We start from the raw sequence: 13999 nt of genomic DNA on the forward strand, positions 1-13999 counted from the left end.
TCTGCTCGTTTGTGGTGGTCTCGCAGGTCTCCTTCCTACCGGGGTCCACTAAGATTGAGGTGGCATTTCCTTGATCGGTGGATTGACTATCGTCGGTATTTGGCCGGAACAGCCCCCTTGGCTCAAATTGTCTAATAGCTCTTCTTTCCACATCCACCACACATGGGCAACCTACTTCATGTGAATTTTTGATGAAAAGAGTTTACATCAACCCAGTAACATCGTTCTCATTTGAAAATAATTTTTATTAAATTTAGGAAGTTAATTAATTTTCATGCATTTTCAATTTGACTCACATATCACTTTTTCGATTTTTGTCATTATCTTTTAGTGACCTACCTCTTTTGTCATTATTTTCAAATGCCAACTTACTTCCTTAAAATTATTATGCCGCTTAATTTATAAATTTCATTACTTATCAAACCTCCACATCGGCTATGACGAGAAATCCCACAATCAGAGGGTAGATAGTAGGTGTGAACTTTTGAAGACAAGCTTAAAACCCTTCGATCTAAAGTGGAAAACCTACGACAGTTTAAAGTTTTTGCTGAAAGCATGATCGACAAGCTGGGTGTGAACTTTTGAAGACAAGCTTAAAACCCTTCAATCTAAAGTGGAAGACTTAAAATGGTTTAAATTTTCTGCTGAAATCATGATTAGCAAGTTGGTAAAGGACACGAGTTTTGAACCTATAGATAACATATCGCATATAGCCCAACATTCACCTAGATATCATTCACGTCAGGACCATACTACCCATTGAGTCAAACTAGATACCCCTAGTTTTGATGGTTGACTAGACCCAAATGTTTTCCTCGACTAGATCACTCAGATAGAGGATTATTTTTTTTATTGGTATAGTATGACCCAAATCAAATGACTACAATTTGCAAAAGTCAAACTCGTAGGTTTGACGAAAATACTGGTAGAGTATCCAAGATCAATACCTCATAAATGGAGAAGAACCAATGCTATGAGCCTGACTCATAACGGTTTCGCGATGTCGAGTCGTTGAAGCATGAGCACGCCATCTCAGAGACTTGGATTCATAGAGGAGCAGTTGGATGATCAAGTAAAGAGTTATTCTGTAGCATTGGTTGAACCCTACTTTTATAGGGTGATACAGGATCCTGGATCCAATTCCAAGCGCCTCCATCGAAGCCTATCTAATCCAATCTCATCACTGACTTATCTATTTTTGGGTGCTTGGACCTTCTCCGAGCATCTGAACCGCTAACATGTTAGCATTTGGATTAGACTTGGCTTCGTCTAAAACTTATCCTTATCCGGGCACCTAGATGTCGATGTATACCAACCAACCGGAGTCTACCACTTCAACTTGTCATTTTGCTCTACCCCATCCAGGCACCAGGAACCTCTAAGCACCTGGAACGCTTTTCAGGCACCTGGATCTGCCCCTCCTACATCACAATGTTTGCACAAGCATAGTATAATGAGTATGAATGACATCTTTCAACTTTCTAATCTCAACTTTCAATCTCCTATGAAATCTTATGTTGGATCGACACTACTGCTCTCTTTCCGAGAGCACATCCTCACTACATCGCTAAGGAGAGATTACTTGATGTCAAACCTTGATCCACCCTACCAATTTAGATTTTTGCTCAGCTAATCTTGACCCTCGGGACTTCCATTAGACCTCTAGTCCTCGACCCTGTCTAAACTTTCGCTTGGTGTCCTCGACCCCTAATGCTTCCGACCTAGTGTCCTCGATCCCCAGGGCTTTATGCCCAATATCCTTGATCTGTCAAGTCTTCCTGCGTAGTCCCTCTAACGAAGACTTTCTTGCCTAGTCCCACTAACTAAGACTTCCTTACCTAGTCCCACCGACTAGGACTTCCTTTCCTAGTCTCAACTAAGATATCCTATAAACTTGATAAGCACATCATATCACAAGTATCCTTAACTTTTTTGCTTATATCAAAACTCAAGTTTGATCGAATGGTGCTACTTGCACCAACATTTTTTTATAAAATATCAAAATGTGAAAACTGAAACCACACCACTGTTCATCATTGCCAAAGTCTCCAGACTGATGCAACTATCCACAAACATCATTTCACCACCACCGCCGCTCCTTCCGACCAAACCACTACCAACTGACAACATTCCATTAGGAGTCCTATAAACTTGATGAGACTTCATGTGGTTATATACATATCTATAAAGATCTCATTGCAACTCGAGTGCTAGTTTCCTTTGATTTGAGATATTCAAGTCATCTTGGTCATGGAGAATTATACTTTGATATCTTAAGCAAACGTCTCTACAGAGGTGTAGACCAGAGATGATTGGGTATAAGTCAAAGTGTTCGAAGGTGATTGAATAGCTCATAGAGGATTCACAACTCCTTTTATTAGGAGACATAGACCCTATGACCACTTCTCAAGATTAGTACTCGTAAGTCTTTGATCAAAGTAGAAACACGTCAAGAGGATAGTCCTCTTGAACAGAGATTTTAGGTAACTTGAATCTACAAAATAAGAAGTAATTTAAATAAATCATTATTTAAGTGTGCATTCTCTATATATTTGATTTGATCTTAAATTTAATTAATGAGGTCCACAATGTAATGTATAGCATGAGAGAAATTATGATTGGGTCACAATTAGTGGGTATCTCTACATGTGTATTAATGTACGTATTAAAATATTTTCTAGTTGATAAATTGATAAGACTAGATATCATTTATTATGCATGTAAGACTAGCATATGTTAGACTCCTTGATTTTATTAAGCAGCTGATCCTAACTAGCTGGAAACGTTGAGATGTTAAGAGTTAAAATATGAATGATGATTTCAAGGTAAGTAGTTCATCGGAAATGACCTACCATAAGACTTCATGTGGTTTTATATATGTCTATAAATATCTCATTATAGCTCGTGTGTAAGTTTCCTTCAACTTAAGGTATTCAAGTCATCTTGGTCATGAAGACTTATACTTTGACATCTGAAATAAATGTCTCTATGGAGATGTGGACTCGGAATGATTGGTTATAAGTTAAAGTGCTAGAAGGTGATTGAGTAGCCAACAGAGGATTCACCACTTTTTTTTATTAGGAGACATATACCTTATGACCACCTGTCAGGATTGCTACTCGTAAGTTTTTGACCAAAGCAGAAACACATCAAGAGAATGGTCCTCTTTAACAGATATTTTGAGTAACTTAAATTCGCAGATATAAGGAACTACTTCTTAGGCTAGGTGTGACGTAGTCAGCATAGTGGGGACTGACAGATAGATCATGTCCTAAACTAAGTGGGTATAAGATGAGTGAAAGAAACAGACGCACGAACAACTGTAGCTGTTGAAGGGTTTAGAAGTGGTTCTGGAATCAACTGTGATTTTTTGATTAATTGAGGCTAACATGATATACTACTAGGTGTCACTCATGATTGATCCATAATTAATAGTTAATTATGGATGGCCAACATAAATCAAGAACCTATAAGGTCACAACACTATGAGATCATTCAAGAGACATAAAATGAGTTTGAGAATTAGATTCTTAGATCGAGAGAGATTGAGTCTGGTTAGACCAGATAAAGGGCAAATATAAAAGATATTTTATTAAAATGAAAGCACCGATGGGTCATGTCTTTTGAAGACAAAGTGGATCCTCTTTGATTTAATTATAAACCAAATTAGTTTGATTTTAATGAAATGGTGGTTTGGTTTTGAACCAACAGTTTGGTCTTGAACTAAACTTAAGACTATCGGTTTGGATTTTAGGCTAACAGATATGGGTTTTGGTTGGCAAATCAAACCCATTAGAGATCTATAAATATATCTCTAAAGAAGAGAGATTTAATGGATTGAAAACCTAAGGGTTAGGTTTTAACATTCTCTTCTCCTCCTTGTCGCCCAACCCTCCTTCTCCATTGTCGCCGCCCCACCACCTTGGTGGAGTTGATGCCGTCATCCAAAGGAGGGGTTCTTCAAGCTCACCTCTAGCCAACCTTCTCTCCACCGGTCAGCCACATCTCTCTAAGTCGCATTCCATCGAGCTAAAGGAGCACCAACTCGGTGGTGGAAGCAAGGAGCAAGAGGAGAAGCAACAATTATTTCTCTACCACGAGGTATTTTTCTTCCTCCCTTTTTGGCTATTGTTCCGGTAGAAAATTATTGTTGTCGAAACTCCATGCCATTAGGTTCATTGTCCCTTGTTGACAGTGAATCGTCCGACCTTTGAACGATGATGTGATCATCTCCATTCAATCTAATTCATATCATCGGGTTGCTTTGAGTCATCGGATATAGAATTGAACCGTAGTCCTCACTCAGATCGTTTGTCTCCTTCCTTCAACTAGTATCAAAATATAGACATGACATGTGACTTAAGGAAGTTATCTCAAAGAGATCTCGGTGCGAATACGAGTAGAGGCAACCTTTTTAAGGTTGTTAGTTGATGTCATTTTCGTTTCGCGTCATCGACACGTATACTTTACTTATGCACTTATCTATGATTATATTTGCATGCGTGTGTATCTTCATATAGGGTTTATACATAAATAGTAATAATATAGATTATTACTCTTCCCCTACATGTTTAGTGAAATATAAATTTAAAAACTCGCATACGGAAATATAACAGTGGTATCAGAGCTACGTTGTGTTTCAACAAAGATCGTAGATCTTTGTTTAGCGTGTCATATGTTGTCTAAAAATTATATTTTGGACATGTTAGAAATTTTGGATAAGGAAATGGTTTCCTAATCCAATATAGAAAATTTTCATGTTCGAAAAAGTTTCCTAATTTAGTAGGAAATCGAATTTTAGAAATTATTCCCTAATTTGATTAGGAAACCCCAAATTTTGAAATTATTTTCTAATTAAATAAGAAATTTTTAGATTTGAAATTATTTTCTAATAATATATATATATATATATATATATATATATATATATATATATACTTAGATTTAGAAATTATTTTCTAATCTAATAAAAGAATTATAATTTATGAAATTAAATTCTTTAACATTTTTATTTCTTAAATTAATTTATGATGATGACGACATGACTTGTGCCATAATATATGCCATGGTATATGCATGCTTAATATGATTAATGTGATGTTATATTGAAATATCATGATTATGTCATGTAGTAGATGTTTGCAGATAGTTTTTCTATTTTGCATGTAAATGATGAGACCAAATAAAATTAAAAAAATTTCTTGTTTAAATTTTAAAGTTTATACCTTCCATTAATATGGTATAGAATCAGAGTTTAACTTGAATCCCAACTTAAAATTGGACATGTTCAGACTATTAAGATATGATCTCATGATTAATGGGGCAAACCCAACTTAAAATTGGACATGTTCAGACCATTAAGATATGATCTCATGATTAATGGGATAGCTTTAAATTGAAGCATTGACTTGTTGAACTCTCTCCAAAGTTAATGTGGATAGGGGTGAAGTTGGGTGATATGCATATGATGTATATATGTTAATGAGTTGACAACCCAATATTTATACAAATATCAATTACTTAATAGCATAATGTGATAGTTATATATGCGAGATATATAATTGGTATACTTGATACCTACCACTAGAAATAAAGATGATTTATTGGACTCTCTCTAAGATTATTCTTATTTATAGTGGATATCTGGGTTGACCGCTGCGTGCACTTCTTGATTTACCTTGGTGGCCGATGAAAAACTTCCATGAGACCGGGCCGATCACCCCTAGGGATAGTCAATGGGGCTAATTGGGATTTATCATTTTTATTTATAGTGGATATCAACCAACTTGAAGAAAATCTACCATCTCCTGAATTCAAAATGAGGGCTTATGAATTTGATAAGCAAGTGAGAAACTCATTCATGTGTGCAAATTGTTTGCATCATATAATAAATTTATCTCTCTTCTATTTGCTCAAATTTGTATTTCTAGGTTAATAGAATCAGTATGTCTTCTTTAAATTTATGCTTAATTTTGAACACCAATAAACTGACTGGACTGAACTTCTTAAACTGGCTTCAAAATTTGAGAATTGTTCTCAAGGTTGAGAAGATAACATCCTTGAAGTGACTCTTTCCCCAAGACTAGCTGATGATGCAATATCAGACTAAATGTTAGCTCATTAGAAATATACGACTGATTCTGAACTTGCCAGTTGCATTATGCTAGCCTCAATGTCTCCTGAATTGTAAAAATAATATGACCAAATAAATATTTATACGATTGTTTATCATCTTCATGAGTTGTTTGATGAGCAAGAATATCCAAACGGTTCAAGGTCACCACGTTTCTCATTCGCTCAAAGGTATAAGAAGGTTCATCTGTAGAGCAGTTTCTACATTGAGCGGTTGGGATCATTTGGATTTGTGATAGGTCATGAGTTAAATATTGACTTAATTCTACATAGTTTGTCTGATAGCTATTCATAGTTTGTGATGAACTATTAGATGAATCATCTTGAATCCATAATTCTAGAGCTGATTAATATGCTCAAGATAGTGGAACCATTTGTTAAGAAAGAATAGAAAGTTATGATGTTGTTTGACACTTTGAAGAAAAGTTCTAAGAAGAGAAAGTCAAAAGATTAAGCTAAGGGAAAGAAAAAGGTTAAGAAAGAAAAACTGACACCAAAGGGATCATGTCACCATTGTGGCAAGATGGGACACTAGCGAAGAAACTGCAAGATTTATCTTAAGTCCATGAAGAAGAAGACATCTGATGCCTCATCTCTTTCAAATATCTTCATTATTGAATGTCATACTATTTTCTTTAATACTTGAGTATTGGATACTAGGTGTGGCTTACATATATGTAATGACATACGGGGGGCTAAGGTATAGTAGAAGACTAATCAAGGGAGATTTAAGTTTGCAAGTTGGCAATGGAGCTATGGTTACAGTCAAAGCCATAGGAACTTATTTGTTGAAACTCCCAAGTGGACTTGTCTTGGAATTAGATAATTGTTATTATATTTCTTATTTAATAAAGAATATTATTTCTATTTCTTGCTTAAATAGAAAAGACTTCCATTTGACTTTTAATAACAATTATTATTATATAACTTTGAATGGCATTATTTATGGAATTGGAACATTAAGCAATGATAACTATGTGTTAGATATATCCAATGATATATTTAATATCGAAACGAGCAATAAGCGTGCTCGAAAAGACGATCGATTAACACACTACACGTGGTATTATCGCCTTGGCCATATAAGTAAGAAATGCATGTCGAATTACACAAGTGTAGAATTTTAGAATCATTTGAATTGGATTCATTTGATACATGCAATTTCTGCTTAAAATGTAGATGACTAAGTTACCTTTTAAGGGAAAAGGTGAACAAGAGAATGACACTTTGGGTCTTATACATATCGATGTATGTGGACCCATGTCAACTCATGCACGAGAAGTTTATAGCATACTTCAATCACTCACGATTTGGATATGTGTATCTATTGAGATACAAGTTTAAAGCCTTTGAAAATACTAACATGAAAGATTTCAAATCAAGTAACACCCCGGTCACTAAAGGAGACTAGTCTAGTCTTAAACAGTGCCCTAAAGAAAGCCTTAAGACTCAAGGAATATAAAAGATTCTCTATGCTTTGGTAGTAGAAAGTCTTATGTATGCTCAAATTTGTATGCATTCAGATATTGTGTACATTACTGGAGTGTTGGATAAATATTTGAGTAACCCAGGAATGGATCATTGGAAAACAACAAAGAGGGTAATGAGATATTTAAAGAGAACTAGTGATTACATGCTCACATATAAGAGGTCATATACTCTTGAAATCATGGGATATTCTGACTCTAATTTCTTCTGACTATGTTTTTCTATTGGCTGGCGGAGTTATCTCTTGGAGAAGTGCCAAATAGACACTCACAACTTCTTCCACCATGGTAGTAGAATTTATAGCATGTTACGAGGCATCTAATCAAGGAATATGATTGAAAAATTTTATCTTTAGCTTGCGTATTTTAGGAAAGGTTGAAAGACCATTGAAGTTATTTTATGACAATAGATCAGTTGTATTGTATTCTAACAATAATACGTACTTGACAAAATCAAAGCACATCGACATCAAATTCCTTGTTGTGAAAGAAAGAGTACAAAGTGGATAGATTTTGATAGAACACATAGGCACAAATTCCATGATAGTAGATCCTTTTATCAAGGGTTTACCACCCAATGTCTTCTATGAGCATACCACTCTTATGGGTGTTATTCAATTTGGTGAAGTCTAGATCTAGTAGGAGTTCGTACTATATGTTTGGTTATGTATTTAGATATTTTTTGATCAGATATAAAGTTTAATGTTTACTTCATGACACTTTGTATAACTTAAGTTAATATTTTATAATTTTCATGCCACAAATTCATGATTGATCTATGTCTTTTGATTGTATTGATGTATGTGATCATTGATGGTTTAGTTGTGATAGATACAACAAAGACTACACTAATCTTATATCTATATAATTAGGACAAGATTGTTAAGGAAGCCCTATGACTATGATAACAAAAGTTTTGATTTCATTAAGGTTAACACATTTATAAGTTTACACATTTGGTCCAACGGGAGATTATTAGAATTTGGGTCATAATTATAATTATAAATATCTAATTTCACAATTACATAAATCATAAATTAAAATGGGCAAAATTATGATTAAAGAATTTGACGTAAGGATTTAATTATCATGAATAGAATAGTGTGCAAATCACATGTATAATTTCTAATTTATTAAGGGGTCAAATTAGAAATTAGCAAACTTAGGCAATTATAAATATAGGTTATTGTCCCAATTTACAAAACAACGTTTTATTTTGTACCCCATCAACAAAACTCTAAATTTTAAGAAAATCTACAAATTGAAGATTATTGCCCAAAATCAAATATGAGTTCTAATATGCTTCAGCAATTCTAATTATTGTGTTAGTGATTTCTTGAGAATTGAATAGAGTTTAGGGTAAAATTTCCCTAACAATTTTCTATCATGCTACATATATAAGGTTGAACATGATTAACTTCGGCTTGACTCATTTACATCCCTAAGCTCAATGCACAATCTAGAGAGGGCACCATCGTCTCTGTTTTATGAGAGCACCATCATCTTTGTTTCATTTTAATGAGTTGGGCTTCCAATCATCTATTGTCTTAAGATTTTTTCTTCAGATTATTCTATGTGAATCAATAGATAAGTTTTAATGGCTATAAGCTTCCACTATATTAGGATCCCCTTCCAACTCGATGTGTCTTGCCTACATGGTGCAGATTTAGTTCAGTTGATTGCTAGCTATACTAGAGATGCACAACCCTAAGCTCTAATAACCTGTTAGGGTTTGGGAGCATGACTCTTTATAAATAACACATTTAATAATGGTATGAAGAGATCTGGTATGAAAACCCCGATTGTTGTTTTCTTTCTAATCTTTTCATGATCCCATGATAACCTAGGCATTGGAGGAACCTCACTAGAATAACTCCTGGCGCCCTTTGATGTATTTTGATTTACCCAAGCCCATCTAAGAGAGAAAGTTTCATTAGATCTATCAAGTGGCAATTTTTATAGCCACAACAAACTTGAACTCGGCTTGAGTTCAATAAAATTCTTAATAAATAAGCTCAAACAAGATTGCTACATAAATAATTAAGGTTGAACATGACTAACTTCGGCTCGACTCATTTACATCCTAGGCTCAATCCACATTCTTTAGTTGAATAATTTAAATTAAACATTACTTTTTCATTTAATTAATAAAAAATATGCTCATAAAATAATCATGTAAAGAAAACGGTATTGTGCTAACGTGGACATGAGGAAAATATATGTCATATCTAATTCATCTGAAGTCTTTTCTTTTCTCTTTATTATGAGAAATTAATTTACTTTTTCTATCAAATTCAATAATTATTTAAACAGATAAACGCCGAAATTCCAATTATTTTATTTGAGGTTAATTAAACAGCGCCTTCACAAGGGCAGAGCAGACGTCAATCCTCTCCCCCAGCCACTCCCCTTTCTCCGCCACCGGCGCCGGCATCTCAACATCCACGAACATATCTTGGCAGCCATCAGGCGAAGCGGAGGCAGAGTTGATCAAAGCATCGGCGTCGCTGTATTTCTTGGAGCCGACGGCGTCGCGCGCGTCCGCCAGGTCCTCGCCGGCGCTGTTGTAGACCAGTATGCACTGGTTCAGCGCCGCCTCCAGATCCGTGCCGGAGTTCTCGTCGGCCATCTGTTGTAACACTCCAACGGTGGAAGAAATGTCGGCGGTGGCGTCGATGTCGAGCGCGATGTAGGCGAGCTCGGCCACGGTGGAGGCGTTGATGCTCCGGCGGTCGGACATGAGCATGGAGACGCACAAGTCTTGGCTGAAGGCGGCTTCACAGGTGCGGTTGATGAAGTTGCTGTCGGCAAGCGAGCAGGCGGCTGCAGCGGCGAGGACAATGAGTTGGAGACATCGGCGGAAGACGGCGGCGGAGGCCATTGGCGCTACAGATAGAGACATGCAAGGATTAACAGTTTGGCGTCTATTTATTGTTGGGGAAAAAATATAAAACGGGAAATACATATATACTTTTCCAGATTTGCAATGGGAAATCAAAGAAAATCAATCAACAGCTTAATTCATGTTTGGAACAATATCTTTATGTTTAAGGAAATCAGTCTTTCTCAGCAGGTTTACATTACTGGCAGGGTTTTGAATTCGCCGGAAGTAGGTTCATGTTGATTGCTATGCTGTGGGAAAAAACTGAGGGAAACAGTCGCTGGCTGTGTTTAAAAATCCATGACTTGTTCATTACTTGATCGTACCCCTTTTTCATGGAGTTATCGAGCGCATATACAACATTTGCGCATATACAACATTTGTCAGTCATTTACGTGGACAATCAAGCATCCTGCTATAGCATAGTTAGAACTATGTTGGCTCAAAGTTGAAGGTGATCTTGGCTTGAGGGACTTAAATATGAAACCTTGTCTTATTGGCTAAGGTTGGGATATGAGTGAGCAAGTTAAGTGCATCGACTCTCCGATCATTAAGCAACTACTAAATATCAGAGACAGTATTTTGACCTCTGTAGGTAGACCAAAAGTAGTAGCCCAAACTCTAGCCACATTGTTTAGTCAGAGAAAGGGGATGTCTAGAAGGCTTATGATCATTTTAGGGGCCAGGAAGCTAGGGGTGAGGATAATCTAGCAGAGTTACATACAGTTAAGTCATGCTTTTACATTATAGCTACTAGCGCATAGAAGACTACCTATATAAGATAAACAAGACTATTTGGAAGATAGGCGATGCGTTTTTTGCAAGTAGGAGGAAGAAATACTAGATCATGTGTTCTTTCAATGTGGCCAAATCAGTCAGCTGCAAGGAGAGTCCGGATATGACTATAGATGAGACCTGAGATGTCCACTTATCAACGTATGTTGTGGATTTACAGACTCTAGTTCCGGGGGACTTCCACCTTGGCTCGAGCACGACATCTTGCCATGTCAACATTAGTGCATCATATTTGGAGGGAAAGGAACTGTAGCAGGTTTGAGGGAGTACGACTTGATGTGGAGTTGGTTTTCAGGACAATGTAGATTCATGTCTATCAATTGCTAGATGTATACTCTAATTTGGCACTCCACCAAGGATGAAAATCATTTAGCTTTAGATGATACGTTCTACACCAACTATGGAGGAAGCCTTCTTTTGGAGCCTCATCCACTTTGGATGGAGCCTTGTCCTGGAGTCTCCTCATCTTTGGCAGGAGTCTTCATCTAGGGTTGTGTGAGTTTATGTTTCATTGGTGAGTTGGGAGGGTTTACATTTTGAGTTAGTGAGGAATGAGAGCATATATTTTGTTACAAAGGGTATATATTATGAGTTTAGGGTTTTGGAAGGAGTGAGAGCATATTACTTATTGTTGAGAGTGCATATATTTTGTAAGGGAGGGTGTACATTTTGAGTTTGTGAGGAGTGAGAGTATATAATCTATTGTTGAGGGTGTATAGTTAAAGAAGGTGAATAGATCCATCAAGAATGACTCATAGAAAGATAAATCAAATCTGTTTACATGTTGATTGCTATAATTATTACTTGTTTATTTATATTTTTTTCAATTATGTAATCAATTAATATATTAGAGAAGATATCTGAGAAGGAAATAAATTATCATATTACTTACTAATTACAGAAAATTTTAAATTCTCTTCGATAATAAAAAGAAATAAATTAAAGAGCATGGAATAATAAAATAACTACAATAAGAATTTAATTTAATTATTATTTTCTAATTAATTTATTTCTATTTAGATAAAAAAATAGAAAATTAATTTTAATCCCTATTAAATTATTATATTTTTTTTCTCCACACAGTACGTCAAAAAAAATACAATGGAAACATATATACCACCACATTAGAGATCGATGATGAAGTTTCACCTTATGATATAGTTAGAACTGCATGAATCAACATGGATTAGAGGGGAGTCATCTATTCGATCATTACACTTTTAGATAATAAATAAGAAGTTAATTATAATTTATACTAAATTATTATATATTTTTAGCATATTTTCTATATTTGTTATTAAGTAAAGTTTATAAAATTAGTCTAGAGTTATGTAATTTTATTATCTTTAAATTATTTGATTTTCCACTTTTCTTCTCTTGAGAGTTTACTCCTTTGGTTAGATGGTGTGTGTTAGTTCGATGTGCTACATCAATTGATATAAGAGTCGAAGCCTCATTTTATATCTCCATCTCCAACCAACCTCTAGCTTTCGTCAGTCCTTTCTCGACGTGATCGAGCCGAGTGTTTGAGTTGTTAATTTTTCTAATTAGTTGAGACTTTTTAGAAAGTTATTTAGCTTTTTACGAAAGTCTGTTAGATTCTTATTAAAACAAATTAAGTTTTTTATGTTATTTTATAAAGAATATATAGGTCATGCCTCAAACTATAAAAGAGGGTTAGGATCCATGTATTCTTTCGGCACTGGCACACCCATCCCTACACTTCAAATGTCTAGGAGCTCTTCTCTGCACATCCGCCAAACATGGACAACCTACTTCGTGTAAATTTTTGACGGAAAGAGCTCTCATCAACCCAGTAACATCATTCTCATTCGAAAATAATTTTTATTAAATTTAACAAGTTAATTAACTTTTGTGCATTTTCAATTTAACTCACATATCATTTTTTGGATTCTTGTCATTATCTTTTAGTGACCTACCTCTTTTGTCATCATTTTCAAATTCCAACTTGCTTCCTTAAAATTATTGTGCCGCTTAATTTATAAATTTCATTACTTGTTGAACCTCCACATTGACTATGACAAGAAATCCCACAATCAAAGAGGTAGATAGTAGGTGTGAACTTTTGAAGACGAGCTTAAAACCCTTCGATCTAAAGTGGAAGACCTAGAATGGTTTAAACTTTATGCTGCAAGCATGATCAACAAACTAGTAAAGGGCACAAGTTCTGAATCTATAGATTACATATCCCATATAACCCAACTTTCGCCTAGACTTCATTCACGTCAAGACCATCAATCAATAATTGACAAAGGAGACCATTTCCCAAACATTCAAACCTAGCTTAGATCTAGACCTAGGTTTGAAATTAGACCCGAAATGGATACTACCCATCGATTCGAACTAGATACTCCTAGTTTTGATGGTCAACTAGACCTAAACACTTTCCTTGACTAGATCACTCTGATTGAGGATTATTATTTTTATTAGTATAGTATGACTGACATCAAATGACTACTATTTGCAAAAGTCAAACTCATAGGTTTGACGAAGAAATACTAACAGAATATCCAAGATCAATACCTTATAAATGGAGAAGAATCAATCATACACCGAGTAGAAAGTATATTCCAACATACTTTAGAAGCCAACAGTATACTATCTAGATCAATCTAAAACAATCAAACATGAGTGTAATTGAATATCTAAGCAAATTTAAAATTTTAAAATGTGTTGCAACCAT

The 13999-nt window shown here is 35.2% G+C and overlaps 2 protein-coding genes across 2 annotated transcripts in view; one reads left to right on the plus strand and one right to left on the minus strand.

Moving 5' to 3' along the window:
• LOC141821086 (uncharacterized) overlaps positions 1–13999 on the plus strand; it is a 30624-nt gene that overhangs the window by 13014 nt on the left and 3611 nt on the right. The window lies entirely within an intron of this gene.
• Positions 9967–10500, minus strand: LOC141819305 (uncharacterized). Its single transcript, XM_074706647.1, has one exon. It carries the CDS (start codon positions 10498–10500, stop codon positions 9967–9969), a length of 534 nt encoding a protein of 177 aa, XP_074562748.1.

Source organism: Curcuma longa, chromosome 2 (assembly GCF_044706935.1).
Source record: "Curcuma longa cultivar G26 ecotype Majalengka, Jawa Barat chromosome 2, ITB_CL_G26_1.1, whole genome shotgun sequence".
NCBI lineage: Eukaryota > Viridiplantae > Streptophyta > Magnoliopsida > Zingiberales > Zingiberaceae > Curcuma > Curcuma longa.

Excerpts from the sequence above, each read along its gene's own strand:
- LOC141819305 (XM_074706647.1), bottom strand. The coding sequence starts at position 10,500 with ATGGCCTCCGCCGCCGTCTTCCGCCGATGTCTCCAACTCATTGTCCTC.